The 12608-nt window shown below is 28.0% G+C and overlaps 2 protein-coding genes and 1 long non-coding RNA gene across 3 annotated transcripts in view; all 3 read left to right on the forward strand.

Moving 5' to 3' along the window:
• Nucleotides 1-3466, forward strand: part of LOC100199675 (sodium-independent sulfate anion transporter) — a 34958-nt gene extending 31492 nt beyond the window's left edge. Inside the window, exon 3 of the mRNA XM_065799999.1 lies at nt 2342-3466. Coding sequence (XP_065656071.1) covers nt 2342-3162 — 821 coding nt within the window. The 3' untranslated portion in view covers nt 3163-3466. The remainder of the gene's footprint in view (nt 1-2341) is intronic.
• Nucleotides 3467-4047: 581 nt separating this feature from the next.
• LOC100210376 (ubiquitin-conjugating enzyme E2 G2) lies at nt 4048-9801 on the forward strand. The gene is made up of 7 exons (XM_065800000.1): nt 4048-4199; nt 4346-4381; nt 8241-8286; nt 8772-8890; nt 8964-9104; nt 9307-9344; nt 9617-9801. Exons 1-7 carry the CDS (start codon nt 4157-4159, stop codon nt 9698-9700), a joined length of 507 nt encoding a protein of 168 aa, XP_065656072.1. The 5' UTR covers nt 4048-4156; the 3' UTR covers nt 9701-9801.
• LOC136081810 (uncharacterized) lies at nt 5587-6110 on the forward strand. The gene is made up of 2 exons (XR_010639141.1): nt 5587-5723; nt 5974-6110. It is a non-coding gene; the product is annotated as an uncharacterized LOC136081810 (long non-coding RNA).
• Nucleotides 9802-12608: the final 2807 nt, after the last annotated feature.

Raw genomic sequence — 12608 nt, forward strand, 5'->3', positions numbered from 1 at the left:
TATTTAAATAGACTTAGAATTCTTGTTTTGGAACTACTAGGAATTCGTTGCCTTAAGCAAGACATGATTACATGTTTCAAAATTATGAACAATTTAGTTTGCCTAAATATAATATGTTCAATAGGTTTTCTATGTATGTTCAGTTAATTATTTACAGTTTCCTATTATGTTATTAATATCATTTCAGTTAATTATTTACAATTAGAGTAAAAAACATTGCTGAAGTTGAAGGAATTGCTTTTTACTTTTAATCTGTTAGTATTTTAAATATTTAATATGACATGGTGGTATTAGTATGTATGTTAGTAAATTAATTCATAAAACTGTTTTAACTTAGGATATTATGAATAGAAAGTCACATTGTCATAAATATTCTGCATGGACAAATAATAAATGGGGCACAGTTTTATGGACAGATAAATCTAAATTTAATATCTTTGGATCATATGGTAAGCAGTTTGTCTGCAGACCACTAAATAAAGACTTTGACCCACATTGCACTAAAAAAGCAGTTTAATTTGGTTATGGAAGCATTATGGTGTGGAATTTAATTTGGTGGTGGAAGAATTATGGTATGGGATGTTTCTTGTTGTCTGGTATTGGTCCTAACTATTTAATAACAGACACTGTGAAAGCTGATATTTATACTAATATACTTAAAGAAATAATGCTTCTTTATGCTGAGAATAACATGCTGCTGTTCTGGATATTTTAACAAGATAACGACCCAAAACATACAGCTTTTATCACAAAGAGATGGTTCCAAAATAATGGTATGAGACAACTGGACGAGTCAGCACAATCGCCAGATTTAAATCCTATAGACAATTTATGGAAAATTGTAAAGAATGAGGTAGGAAAACTAAAGCCTCGGAACAAAAGGGATCTGTGGATGGCTGTGAAAACATGGTACGCTATTCCACTATCAACATGCCATAAATTGGTCAACAGCATGCCCAAAAGACTAATCGAAGTGAAAAAAAATAAAGGACATGCAACAAAATATTAGGCAATTTTTGTAAATATTGTATGAAATGATTGATAAACCTTTTTCAGAAAAAAAGAATAGTTTGTTTTTGTTCTTAATTGGTTTAGTTGGTTTTAATTAATTTTGTTAAATATTTGTTTTATTAACATTGATTTTTTTTGATTTTTTCAAGTATAGAATCAAATTAACCATTTCTGTATTTATTTTTTTTTAGTAAATTTCCAGCTACTTTAAACAAAATTGTTAGTAACATAAGAAAAATTGAAAAAAACTTCATAATTTTTTTGAAAAATATAACTTTTAACTATAAAGTTTATAAAAACATAAAAACTAATATCAGTTAACATCATTTACTGTGAATAAAAAGCATTTTCCTAAATGTTTAAATAGTGTATTTATTATTTTTTCCACCACTGTATATATACATGTGTGTATATATATATATATATATATATATATATATATATATATATATATATATATATATATATATATATATATATATATATATATATATATATATAAGTATTTTAATAAACAAGACAAACTTTTTAATTAATAAAACCATTTTATTAATTCTAAACAAAACAATACATGTTTCGACTATCAATAGTCATCTTCAGTTGAAGTTTAATTTTTAAATTTGTTTAAATACCTATATAGGTGATTTTTTCAATACCAATACAAAATGTAATTATCTGTGTACAAACTATTAATTTAATTACAAAAATACAACAAAAACTATTATAAGAATAACAAGTCATACTAAAAAACAAATAGGAAGTGACGAAAGCATAGGTTAATAAACATAGGTTAATGAACAAACAGGTCAACCATGTCCAATTGACACTTTCTGTTTAGTTATTACTTTCTATGTATTTTTTATTAACCTATGCTTTTTTTATGCGCACACACACACACACACACACACACACATATTCATATATTTATTTATTGCAAAATATGTTGTACTGTAATACTACTATATTTTTATATATTTTTTAAACACTTAAATCTACAAAAAAAAAAAATTCAGAAAAAAAAGATGTGATGTTTTCTAAATACATAGAAATTACCTTCCAATGCTCCAACCTGCCTTTTGACGTACTAAAACCCTAGTTTATCTTTATGATATATATCAATATAACTATACAATGTATATTAACAATTAGTGAATTAAAAAAAAACAGTTAATTTTTTTATTTATAATTATTAAATATTTTTAATAATTATAAATAAAAAAATTTATTCATTTTTTTATTATTTAAAATGATAAATAACTGAAACCTTTTTTATGTTCTTTTATAACCAAGGACTTTATTTTTATAGTTTATTATTTATTTTGTGTTTCAGGTGTGTTTTCCAGTCTTGTAGTTCTACTTGCAATGGAGTTTCTAACACCTGTGTTTTATTTTATACCTAAGTCTGCATTAGCAGCAATGATCATCATGGCAGTAGTATTGATGATTGAACCGCATGTGCCAAGAAGTATTTGGAAACTAAATAAGTTGGATTTAATCCCATACTTTGTTGCATTTGGTGCAAGTTTTTATTATTTAGAAGCTGGTCTTTTATCTGGAACAGCAGTTTCATTGCTCATAATTCTATATAGGGAGGCTAAACCACGGCACGTCGTAAAAAATAGTTCATTAAAAAGTTCCGTAATACTACTATATAACTCTAATTTAACATATCCAGGTGTGGAATCTTTAGGTGAAAATATTTATTCTATTATTAGAAATCAGAAATATATAAAGTCATTAAAGTTGGATATGTCTAACTCGAGTCAATTAGATTACTCAGCACTGAAAGACATGAAATCTCTTCAATCTGAACTTTCTGAAATTTCTGTTACTCTTGGCTTTACAAACTTTTCGTGTGACTACATAAAAGCACAATTTATAAAAGCAGGCTTGATTCCTGCACAAAATGAAGCTGCTGAAAATAATGATGAAGATGATGGTGATGCATCAGCACAATTTTCTGAATCAGTCCAAAATAAAAATTTTGAAACAAATGTTTTGATTACAAATTCAGATATAAATGTAACATATGGCCTGCCAAATCACTCTTCTACTAGTGATTTTAAAGATGCGTGTTTCTATTCTTCAAATGATCCAATTGTTATTATTGAAAATCAAAAAAAAATTGACAACCAAACTACTGCATTATAGATTTAATTTAATATAAATTCATTACTGCATTATAGATTACCACTAAAAGTTTATGAAATTATTCACATTATAGTATGACTATGGTAGATTTAATAAAACTTTTAATTTAGGAGAATTTTCATTATAATTATATTGAGTAGATTTATTCTTATAATAGTTCATTAAAATTAAAATTATTTTTAGAAATATTTTTAAAAAAAGAGAGAAAGCTATCAAGTATATTATAAATATAAATAATCATATGTACAAAATCTATGTAATTTATTTATCAAATACTTGACTAAAACATTTTATATAGTTTTTTTTAAATAGTATTTTAATTTTTTTTTTATTTTTTTTTATAGTTAAAATAAGTTTTACATTTTGTTTAAAAAATTATGAATAGTGTTTTATAATTATGTCTTAAACTAATTTTATGATAAAATAATTGGAAAGATGGAGTTTTATGGTTTTTGTGTTACTTTTATGGCTTTGTGTATTTTACATTCAAAGTTTTATCTTGGTCATTGATACTTGTTATGTTGTGTTCTATGCTTTATCTTAATCATTGATACTTGTATTCTGTGTGTCTTGTATTCTATGTGTCTTGTATTCTATGTGTCTTGTATTCTATGCCTTATCTTAGTCATTGATACTTGTTATGTTTTTTTATTTTTGGTATTCACCGTAAAACTTTTTTTTACCACAATCTTATAATTATAAAACTCTTTATCAATGGTAATTGAAAATTTTGGATAAAACTATTTCAAATAGTTTACTCTAATAATTTTTTAGTCAACGTGGTTAAATTATGTTTAGAGACTTTTTTATATCTATTAATGAGTAATAAAATAGCTTGAATAATATGAAATTTAAAAATTTGATGATATAAAATTTCTTTATAGCTTAATAAGATGATATAAAATTTTTCTTAATAGATGAAAGTATAAATTATAGGTTTAGTTATAATTTATAATTACCACACGCAATAAAAAAAAAATTATAAATAAATAGTATGGCAGGAGCTGCTCTAAAACGACTTATGGCTGAATACAGGCGTAAGTTTATTGTTTAAAACTTATATCTTTTAAAGAAATAAAAAAGTTATGAAAAGTAAATAAGTTTATATTAATAACAATTTAATAATAAATACAGTAATAATAAATAATACAGAAATGATAGTAAATTGTGAAATTTATTTTAGAACTAACAATTAACCCCTCTGATGGAATTTTGGCAGGTTAAATATTTATTTTTATTAACAATATTGATAGATATATTTGATTATCTAAATTTTAGAAACTTTATTAAATGGAAAAAGCCCTGTCATTAAGCTGTTTACACTTCAGGACTAACCTTGAATATTAGTATTTTTGTGATAGTACTATCCAAGGTTTACAAGTCCCCCTACACTTACTCACAATTAATTCAGCATTTTCAGAGGTTATATCAGAGAAAACCGATTTTGAGTTTCCCATATAGAACCTTTTTGTACTCTATTACATGTTACCAGTAGCAGGGTGAACTGGCATTGCATGTGTGTGTGTGTGTATATATATATATATATATATATATATATATATATATATATATATATATATATATATATATATATTATATATATATATATATTAGGGTGCATCAAATGCCCCTGATTTAAAAAAAAAATCTGTCCCTATTTATGAAACTTTTTATTGTTTCTCACAAGCAACTCTACTAAATTTTCCAAAATATAATTGGGTTCCCCAACCACACAATTTAATTTAAATGTTTTGACAGTTGATCTTTTGTTTGCCATACACTTGCCATTGCTATCTTTATTTTATGTTTAATTATGCAGTGTGATAAGACTTTTTTTTTGTTTGATTAAACTCCTGTATTGATTGTTTGTTTGTTCTTGGTTTAGTTTTGATAGGATTCAGTGAAAAATATAAACAAATATAAAGTTTGAAGATGCCAACGTTTGCAAAGACCCATGAAGAAAATCTGTTTGTGTCATTTGCATGAAAAAAGGTGACCAAGAGCTGACTGAAAACTACTAATCAAAAATCCTTCAACAAATCCAGAAAGATCTCGATTTCAATGATGAGATTTCTAATCTGAGATTGGCATGAGATACAATGTGCCTTTGGCAACTTGTATCTCATGCCAATCTCAGATTAGAAAGCTTTGTGATAGGAAAACAACCGTTGTGCCAAAACCTTACCACTTTGAGACAATTTTAATCAAACCTGCAACTCGTTTTTCTAATGTTTGTGAGTGTTTACTCTGCTAATTTGCCAAGCTCAAGGGAAAAGAAAAGCATCCAATAAGCAAATTTCAACACTCAGAGCCCAAACTCCTACAGCAGGCTTCTCAAAGTGCTGAAAAATGTTGCACAACGTGCTTGTCTATTATTGGACGTGGGCTTTCTCACAACTGCACTTTAGGAACCTTCCATGAAAATCTGAGGAAAATTGCAGTTGCAGATCCTGTAGGAGCAGAGCAAGTTGCATCAGCAGTTTTGGCTTCTAAAAGTGCCTCTCCAAATGGAACCATCAGGCTTAGTCAACCAAGTGAAAAGATGTTGTCTATGAGAAGAGGTATGCTGTGCTGATTTGATATTGTTAATTTAATTTAAAAAAATGTTTGAACTTGTCAATCAAATATTTTAATAGGGCTATATAGAGAGAATTAAAGTAAATTAAAAATGCTCCTTCAATATTCTTAATTGATTCTAATTTAATTTACTTAAAAAATATTCTTATTATATTTTGTTGTAAATTAAATTCTCAAATCTTTATCTAGTTTAATCACTTGATTGATTTTGAACTTTCTATTTTTTTTGTTTAGGTCCATCATCAGCTCAGCAACTATTTAAAGAACCTCTTATAGCGGAAAATATGGTTTAAATGCAGCAGAATACTGGACTGTCCAACAATGGAATGCAAAAACTTGGCTCAGCCCTGAATCGAATTAGTCCTGTAAGATTGGTGGAGCCAAGTTTCCCTCTAAAGTTTGCTCAAGTTGCCCAGAAGCTTCATGATTAGTTTATTGTCAGCAGCATAACTCTGGCAGAAAATAAGGAATTATGCCAGGTGGTTCATTGCTAAAGTCTCAACAGTCTCAGAAAAGCCTTTAAATCAGCTCGAAAATTAACATAATCTGCCATTTTGAAGTTGGGAATTGATGGAGGAGGCTCCTTTCTGAAAGTAAGCTTCACTCACATTGTTTTGGAGGAGGATGAAACGCCACCAAACAGCCCAGTTCAGAAAACTATCAAACTGATGTCTCAACCAAAGCAACAAGTGTAAAGCAACAAATCCTGATAGCACTTGCACAAAACACTTTAGAGAGCTACCATAATGTGAAGGCTATTTTGAATCTCATTCAAGTTCAAGAAGAATGTCAGAAACATTCTCTCATCATTTCTTTCGATCTCAAGCTGTGAGACTGTATTCCACATAAACATTTTATGTGGAATACAGTCTCACAGCAGCAAGCATCCATGTTGTTGGCGTGATGCCTCATCACCAAATATCCAAAAATGTGGCCACCTGAGAACTTTTGGTGAGATCAGAAGACAACATTCCGAATTCATCAGAGCAGGAGGAGATTTAAGAAAATCAAAGGACTTCAAAAATGTTGTTCACTTGCCAATACTGATTTTCCTGATGACAAGCTCGTCCTTGAGGCTATCCCACCCATGGAGCTTCATTTGCTACTTGGTGTGGTAAATCACTTGATCAAAACTCTTTGTGATCTTTGGCCCAAAGCCAAGGAATGGCCCTCATCACTTCACATTCCCATCCAGCCTTTCCTAGGTGGTAATTTTAATGGGAATGACTGCATGAAGCTCTTGAGAGGTGTGAGCAAACTCCAACTCCTTTCAGAAAAGGAAACTTTTGCTCAAGCTCATGGCTTCATTCAAACACTTACGCTATTCAAGGATGTTGTGACTTCTTGCTTTGGCCAGAATTTGGACCCTGACTACGAATCCAAGATTGCTCAATTCTAACAGAGCTACAACTTCCGATTTCAGTTACCCCTAAAGCACATGTAGTGTTTTTCCATGTGCCTCAGTTCATCAAGACGAAAAAAATGGGATTGGGCCTCTTCAGTGAACAGGCAACATAAGCCTTGCACTCGAACTTCAAAGTTCATTGGGATAGGTACAAACGAGATTCTTCCCACCCTGATTATGCCTAGCATCTCCTGAAATATGTAACTGAGTATAATAGCAAGAAAATCTAAACTCTGCACAGGGTCCATAAGAAAGATTTTTTACATAATTTATTTCAGAAAAAAAAGTTTGAAACATTTGTTTTCCCATGTGTCTCTCCTTGAAGAGTATTCTAATCAATTACCAGAAAGAAAATTCTTATTTGTCTCTTAAGTGAAGTCTTGTAGAAAATAAATGAATAAAAATAAAAAGTCCCTATTTCAGATATTGACAGATCTAGATATCATGTTTTATAAAAATTTCACGAAAACAAATATTTTGGTCTTAAAAACTATCCATAGCGTATATGAAAGGAACACTTTTGGATAAAAACTTAAATGTCAAAGTCAAATGTCAAGTCCGTTGGATTTTAATGCAGGATTTTGAAATTACTCATTTTGTGCTACAACTAGTACACACAATTACCACTTAAATTTTCATAGAACATTTCATTGATATTAGGACCCCAAACCTACAAACCGTGTAACATAATAATTTGTTCTAGCTTACAAAAGTTTCAGAACATTTACCACCAATTATTGTTGTATATTATAAAAACTTACTTAGGTAAAATATTAAGAATAAAATATTAAAAATGATATGAAAAAGTAGTTGTTGTTTCCTCTTTATTATTCTTTATTATTCTATATTATATTTTTATTATTCTATATTATTCTTTATTATTCTATATTATACTTTATTATTCTATATTATACTTTATTATTCTATATTATACTTTATTATTCTATATTATACTTTATTATTCTATATTATTACTTGATTTATATTTTAAATTGTTTATATAATGGCTGTTTCAAATTTTCTAAACTGTTAAATAAGTTTTTTGTTAATGTTTCAATTATTGCAATTTAAATTTCTATTTATAATAACATTTTAGGTCCTGCAAATGAAGAAAATTTTTTTGAGTGGGAGGCATTAATAAGGTAGAGCTTGAAACCGGGAAATCACTCAAGTTAGGTTTCTGTTTCTCTATTTTTAACAGGTGGGCCAAAAAATGTTGGCATTGTGTGTTTGTTTTTGATTTATTTAATTTTATTGAAAAAAATGTTACATGTTGGCATTAATCACGAATGATGTTCAATTAAATTTTTTATCATGATACATACATTGTCAACAATCTTATTTATTTGTCCCTCAGAGTCTGAGTAAGGAAAAAAAGTAATTTGTGAATGTTTTTTAAAGTTTTTAATAGTTTTAATATTAGTTTTTATTATCTTCTTTTATTGTATTCTTCTTTATTCATTTTACCATTGAAAAAATAGTTTGTTTTTTTGCTATTTAAAGTCAATGATGCCATATGGTATCACTGGCAAATAAAGGGTTAAAAAATAGTTGACAAATTTTTGTACAACTTTAATGCTTGAATTTTTTGAAATGTAAATATTATAAATTAAAGATTTGTTTTTAGAGGACCAGATGGAACCCCATTTTCTGGTGGAGTCTTTGTAGCGAAACTGATTTTTCCGCATGACTACCCTCTTAGTCCACCAAAAATGAGATTTCAAAGTGAAATGTTCCATCCTAATAGTATGTTTATTTTATTGATTGGTTTTTAAATCTATGATAGTGTTATACTTGGGTAAAAAAAATTGCTTTGCAGTTTACACTGATGGACGGGTTTGCATCTCCATACTCCATGCACCAGGAGATGATCCAATGGGGTATGAAACAAGTGCTGAAAGATGGTCTCCTGTTCAATCTGTTGAAAAAATTCTCCTTTCTGTTGTAAGCCTACTTGCAGGTGTTTTTTTAATTAGTTTTTATTTTGTTTTAACAATTTTGTGGGTCTTGGTTTTCAACATATTTAAGTGGATCATTTTGAAAAACTTTTTTTTCAAAATGATTCACTAAATTTGTGTGAAGCTTATGAAATTTGTGTGAAGCTTCAAAGTTCTTTAATTATTAAAAGATTTTGTGTAATTTTTAAATTATTTAATATCTAGAACCGAATGATGAAAGTCCTGCTAACGTCGATGCGTCGGTAAGTGTTATAGACTTTATCCAATTTAATTTTTTTTTTCTTTTTGTAAGTTCTCAATTTTTCTCTAGTGTCTCCATAGATCAATTTAAAAATTTTTTTGTAGATAGACGCATCATTTAATTTTTAGTGACCTTTCAATGTTATTTATTACTTGACAATAATAATAGTGATATTAATGAGATAAAACAACATTGTTAACAAATTGTCTTTTTTACTTCTGAAATAAAATTGTTTATGATTTTAACCTGTATAACAATAACAACTTAATTTAGAAAATATGGCGCGATGATCGAGAAAAATTTAATAGAATAGCAGACGAATGTGTTCGTAAGTCTTTAGGGATTTCATCTAAATGATTTGTCATTTACGTAACGTCATAATAATGGAGTCAATACAAGCATTTTAATTTCAGCTGCGTTGTAGTTGTGCTTGTAAAAAATATATTTTTATGAATGAATATGAGACATGTTACTTCATATAGTTATTTTTTTATTATTATAGATATTTAAGAGGAAAAATATAAATTGAATTTGAATTTGATATAATTTAATATAATATAAATTGAATTTGAATTTGATATAATTTAACAATAGCAAACAGAATATATACAAAAATAGTTTTTAAAACTTGGTTGGCAATATTTAAGGTATATTCTCTGTTGAAGAAGGACATACTAGGCTCCTCTGTGCTGAATTCTATTGTACCATTTATAACTAATTGTTTGTCACCTCATTCTGGAACTGTAATAACGTAGTGGCTGATACGGCTGAATCATATAGCGCGCTCGATGGTTTAGAAACACGGTTAGTAAGGTTTTCTCAGAATCGTTACTTGAGCTTTTAGTTTTTGATTATTCGATACGAATTAGGCCTAAGATCACGTTCAAAAGTCCGTGGTCTTGAGTTGTTACCGCGTTGGTCTTGGCCATGGTCGTGGATGTTACCGTGTTGGTTTATAACGTTGGATTACGTCAGTAGTATATATGACATAGTCATGGGGTCATCTAAAAAGAATGTCATGCAAAAAAAAGCTAAGGGAGAGGGGGTTTATCAGAAAAGGGCTTCGCTTTTTTTATATTTTATTTTAACTTTTTCATGCGGAATTCCCCGAAGACCGCGGCTAGTTGCAACAAATTTCAAAAACTACTCTTTAGTTTTTAACTATCTCTTTTTAGTTATAGTTTTTTTTTCTTTCAGTGTTATGCAATTGATTTAGTGACGTATTGATCTAACATTGATAAATGTTTGTCGCATACTTTCTTCCTGATCCTACGTGTTTTTGCAGCGTAAGATTTAAAAGAAAAAACTTTAGAATTTTAAATCTTTTATATATTTTATTTATTTTTCTTGTGAAAATAATTCATTTTTTATATATGGCTGTTACTAGGTTTGAGAATTTCCCGGAAATTTTCAACTCAGGAAAATTTGGAAATTTCATTGCCGTAGCAAGCTTTGTTCAAGGCTAAACATAATTTGCATCCCTATCCCTAAATAGGATAGGGTATTTTTTAATATTTATTAAATTGGCCTACAAGTTACTAAAAACTGTAAAATTATATATAAAAAAACTTGATTGAATATTTACAGTATTTTACAATTTTTTATAAAAATTTTATTGTAAATATATTTAGCAATAAAAATAAAGAACTAATGATTTCGAGGGCATAAAGTGTTTTTAAGACTTGAGTCTCACTCGCCACGACCTTGCTAGACCACTTTAGAACAAAAATTTTACCGGAAATTTCAACCCTAGCCGTTACATTATCAGAAACATCAAAATTGTTCGAGAGCTATAAAAAAGAATTCGAATTGATGTTAAAACAACAGGAGAAAAACTATTATTGATATTATTAGTGGAAACTTAACCGAGAACAATAGTGATAGAACTTTTAGATTTTAAAGATCAAGTCGCAATTTTGAGCAAGTCAAGTAATCTGAAAGGGAAAAGCATTTATATAAACGAGAATTTCTGTTCTGAAACAACCCAAATCAAGAAAGGTTTAAGGGAGAAAATGAAAATCAAACGAGCAGCTGGTAAGTTTGCATAAATATCTTACGATAAATTGATAATTCGGTTGCAAAGAATTGCAAAAATTTATCTTTATAATATTTGTCATTAATTAATGGAATTTTATTTTTATTATCACTTATTTTAAATTAAACTGTTTTGAAAATGGAGGAAAATTTCATAATTAAATTTTTGGATGAAAATGACATTGTCGGTGTAATGACACTAACTCAGAATAATTTAATCACAAAATGTTAGCAAGTAAATATTACTCAGTTTCTGAATCCTCACAACATCTTAGACAAAATAAAAACACCTTTTCAATTCTAAATATCAATATTCGAAGTTTGAATAAAAAATTTGAAAATTTAAAAATACTATTAAATGTACAAAAAAGTCTTCGACTTAACTTGATAACATCATAACTGACAATTTTTATAATATTCCCCTTTACACAGGTATAATTAAGATTTATCGGATTATTTTCCTACATTCTTAGTTACCAATAACATTTTAATTAACAACATTGCCACAAAATCCAAAATATTTTGGCGACAGAAAACTCCTTAAAAAGTTTTAAAAACTGTTTAAAAAATTTTATTGATCGGAATCTGGATTTTTAATCAAGTGATACTAACAATACTTATAACTTGTTTCTTGGTCAGTTTTGAAAGCAATATGAAATAACGTTTCCAGAAAGAAAAAAAATCAAAGTCCCTGGATGTCGAAAGGATTACTCAACCCTTCTAAAAAGAAAGAAAAATTATATATAAAGTATCTTCAAAAAAAACTTTATAACAATGAAATAACTTTTAAAAATTATAAAAATACATTCGAAAAAACAAAAAGCTACTCAAAAATGCTTTATTAAGCTCAGTTATAAAAAAACCTAAAGAAACACTACAAAAAGTACAAAATGTAATTAAGGATTTAATCGGAAAAAATAAATATAAAAAAAACACTCTTCCAAAAAATCTTTTAATTAATGGAAAATTAGTTTATGATATATCTATTATAGCTGAAGAACTAAACAACTACTTAGTTAATATTGGTCCAAAATTGGCAGCTAAAATTTCTCCTAATTTCACTCCTTTTGATTCATTTTTAAAAACTTATGATAAAGTTATGGACAAAACTAGTTAAAAACTTAGCAAACTGAAAGCTGCATTTAGCAGTCTCAAAAGTAAAAAAAAAGTGAAGGTTTTGATGAAATGTTGATATTGTAAAATCATTTGATCATATTGAACCTTCTTTATT

This window comes from Hydra vulgaris, chromosome 06 (assembly GCF_038396675.1).
Source record: "Hydra vulgaris chromosome 06, alternate assembly HydraT2T_AEP".
NCBI classification, from domain to species: domain Eukaryota; kingdom Metazoa; phylum Cnidaria; class Hydrozoa; order Anthoathecata; family Hydridae; genus Hydra; species Hydra vulgaris.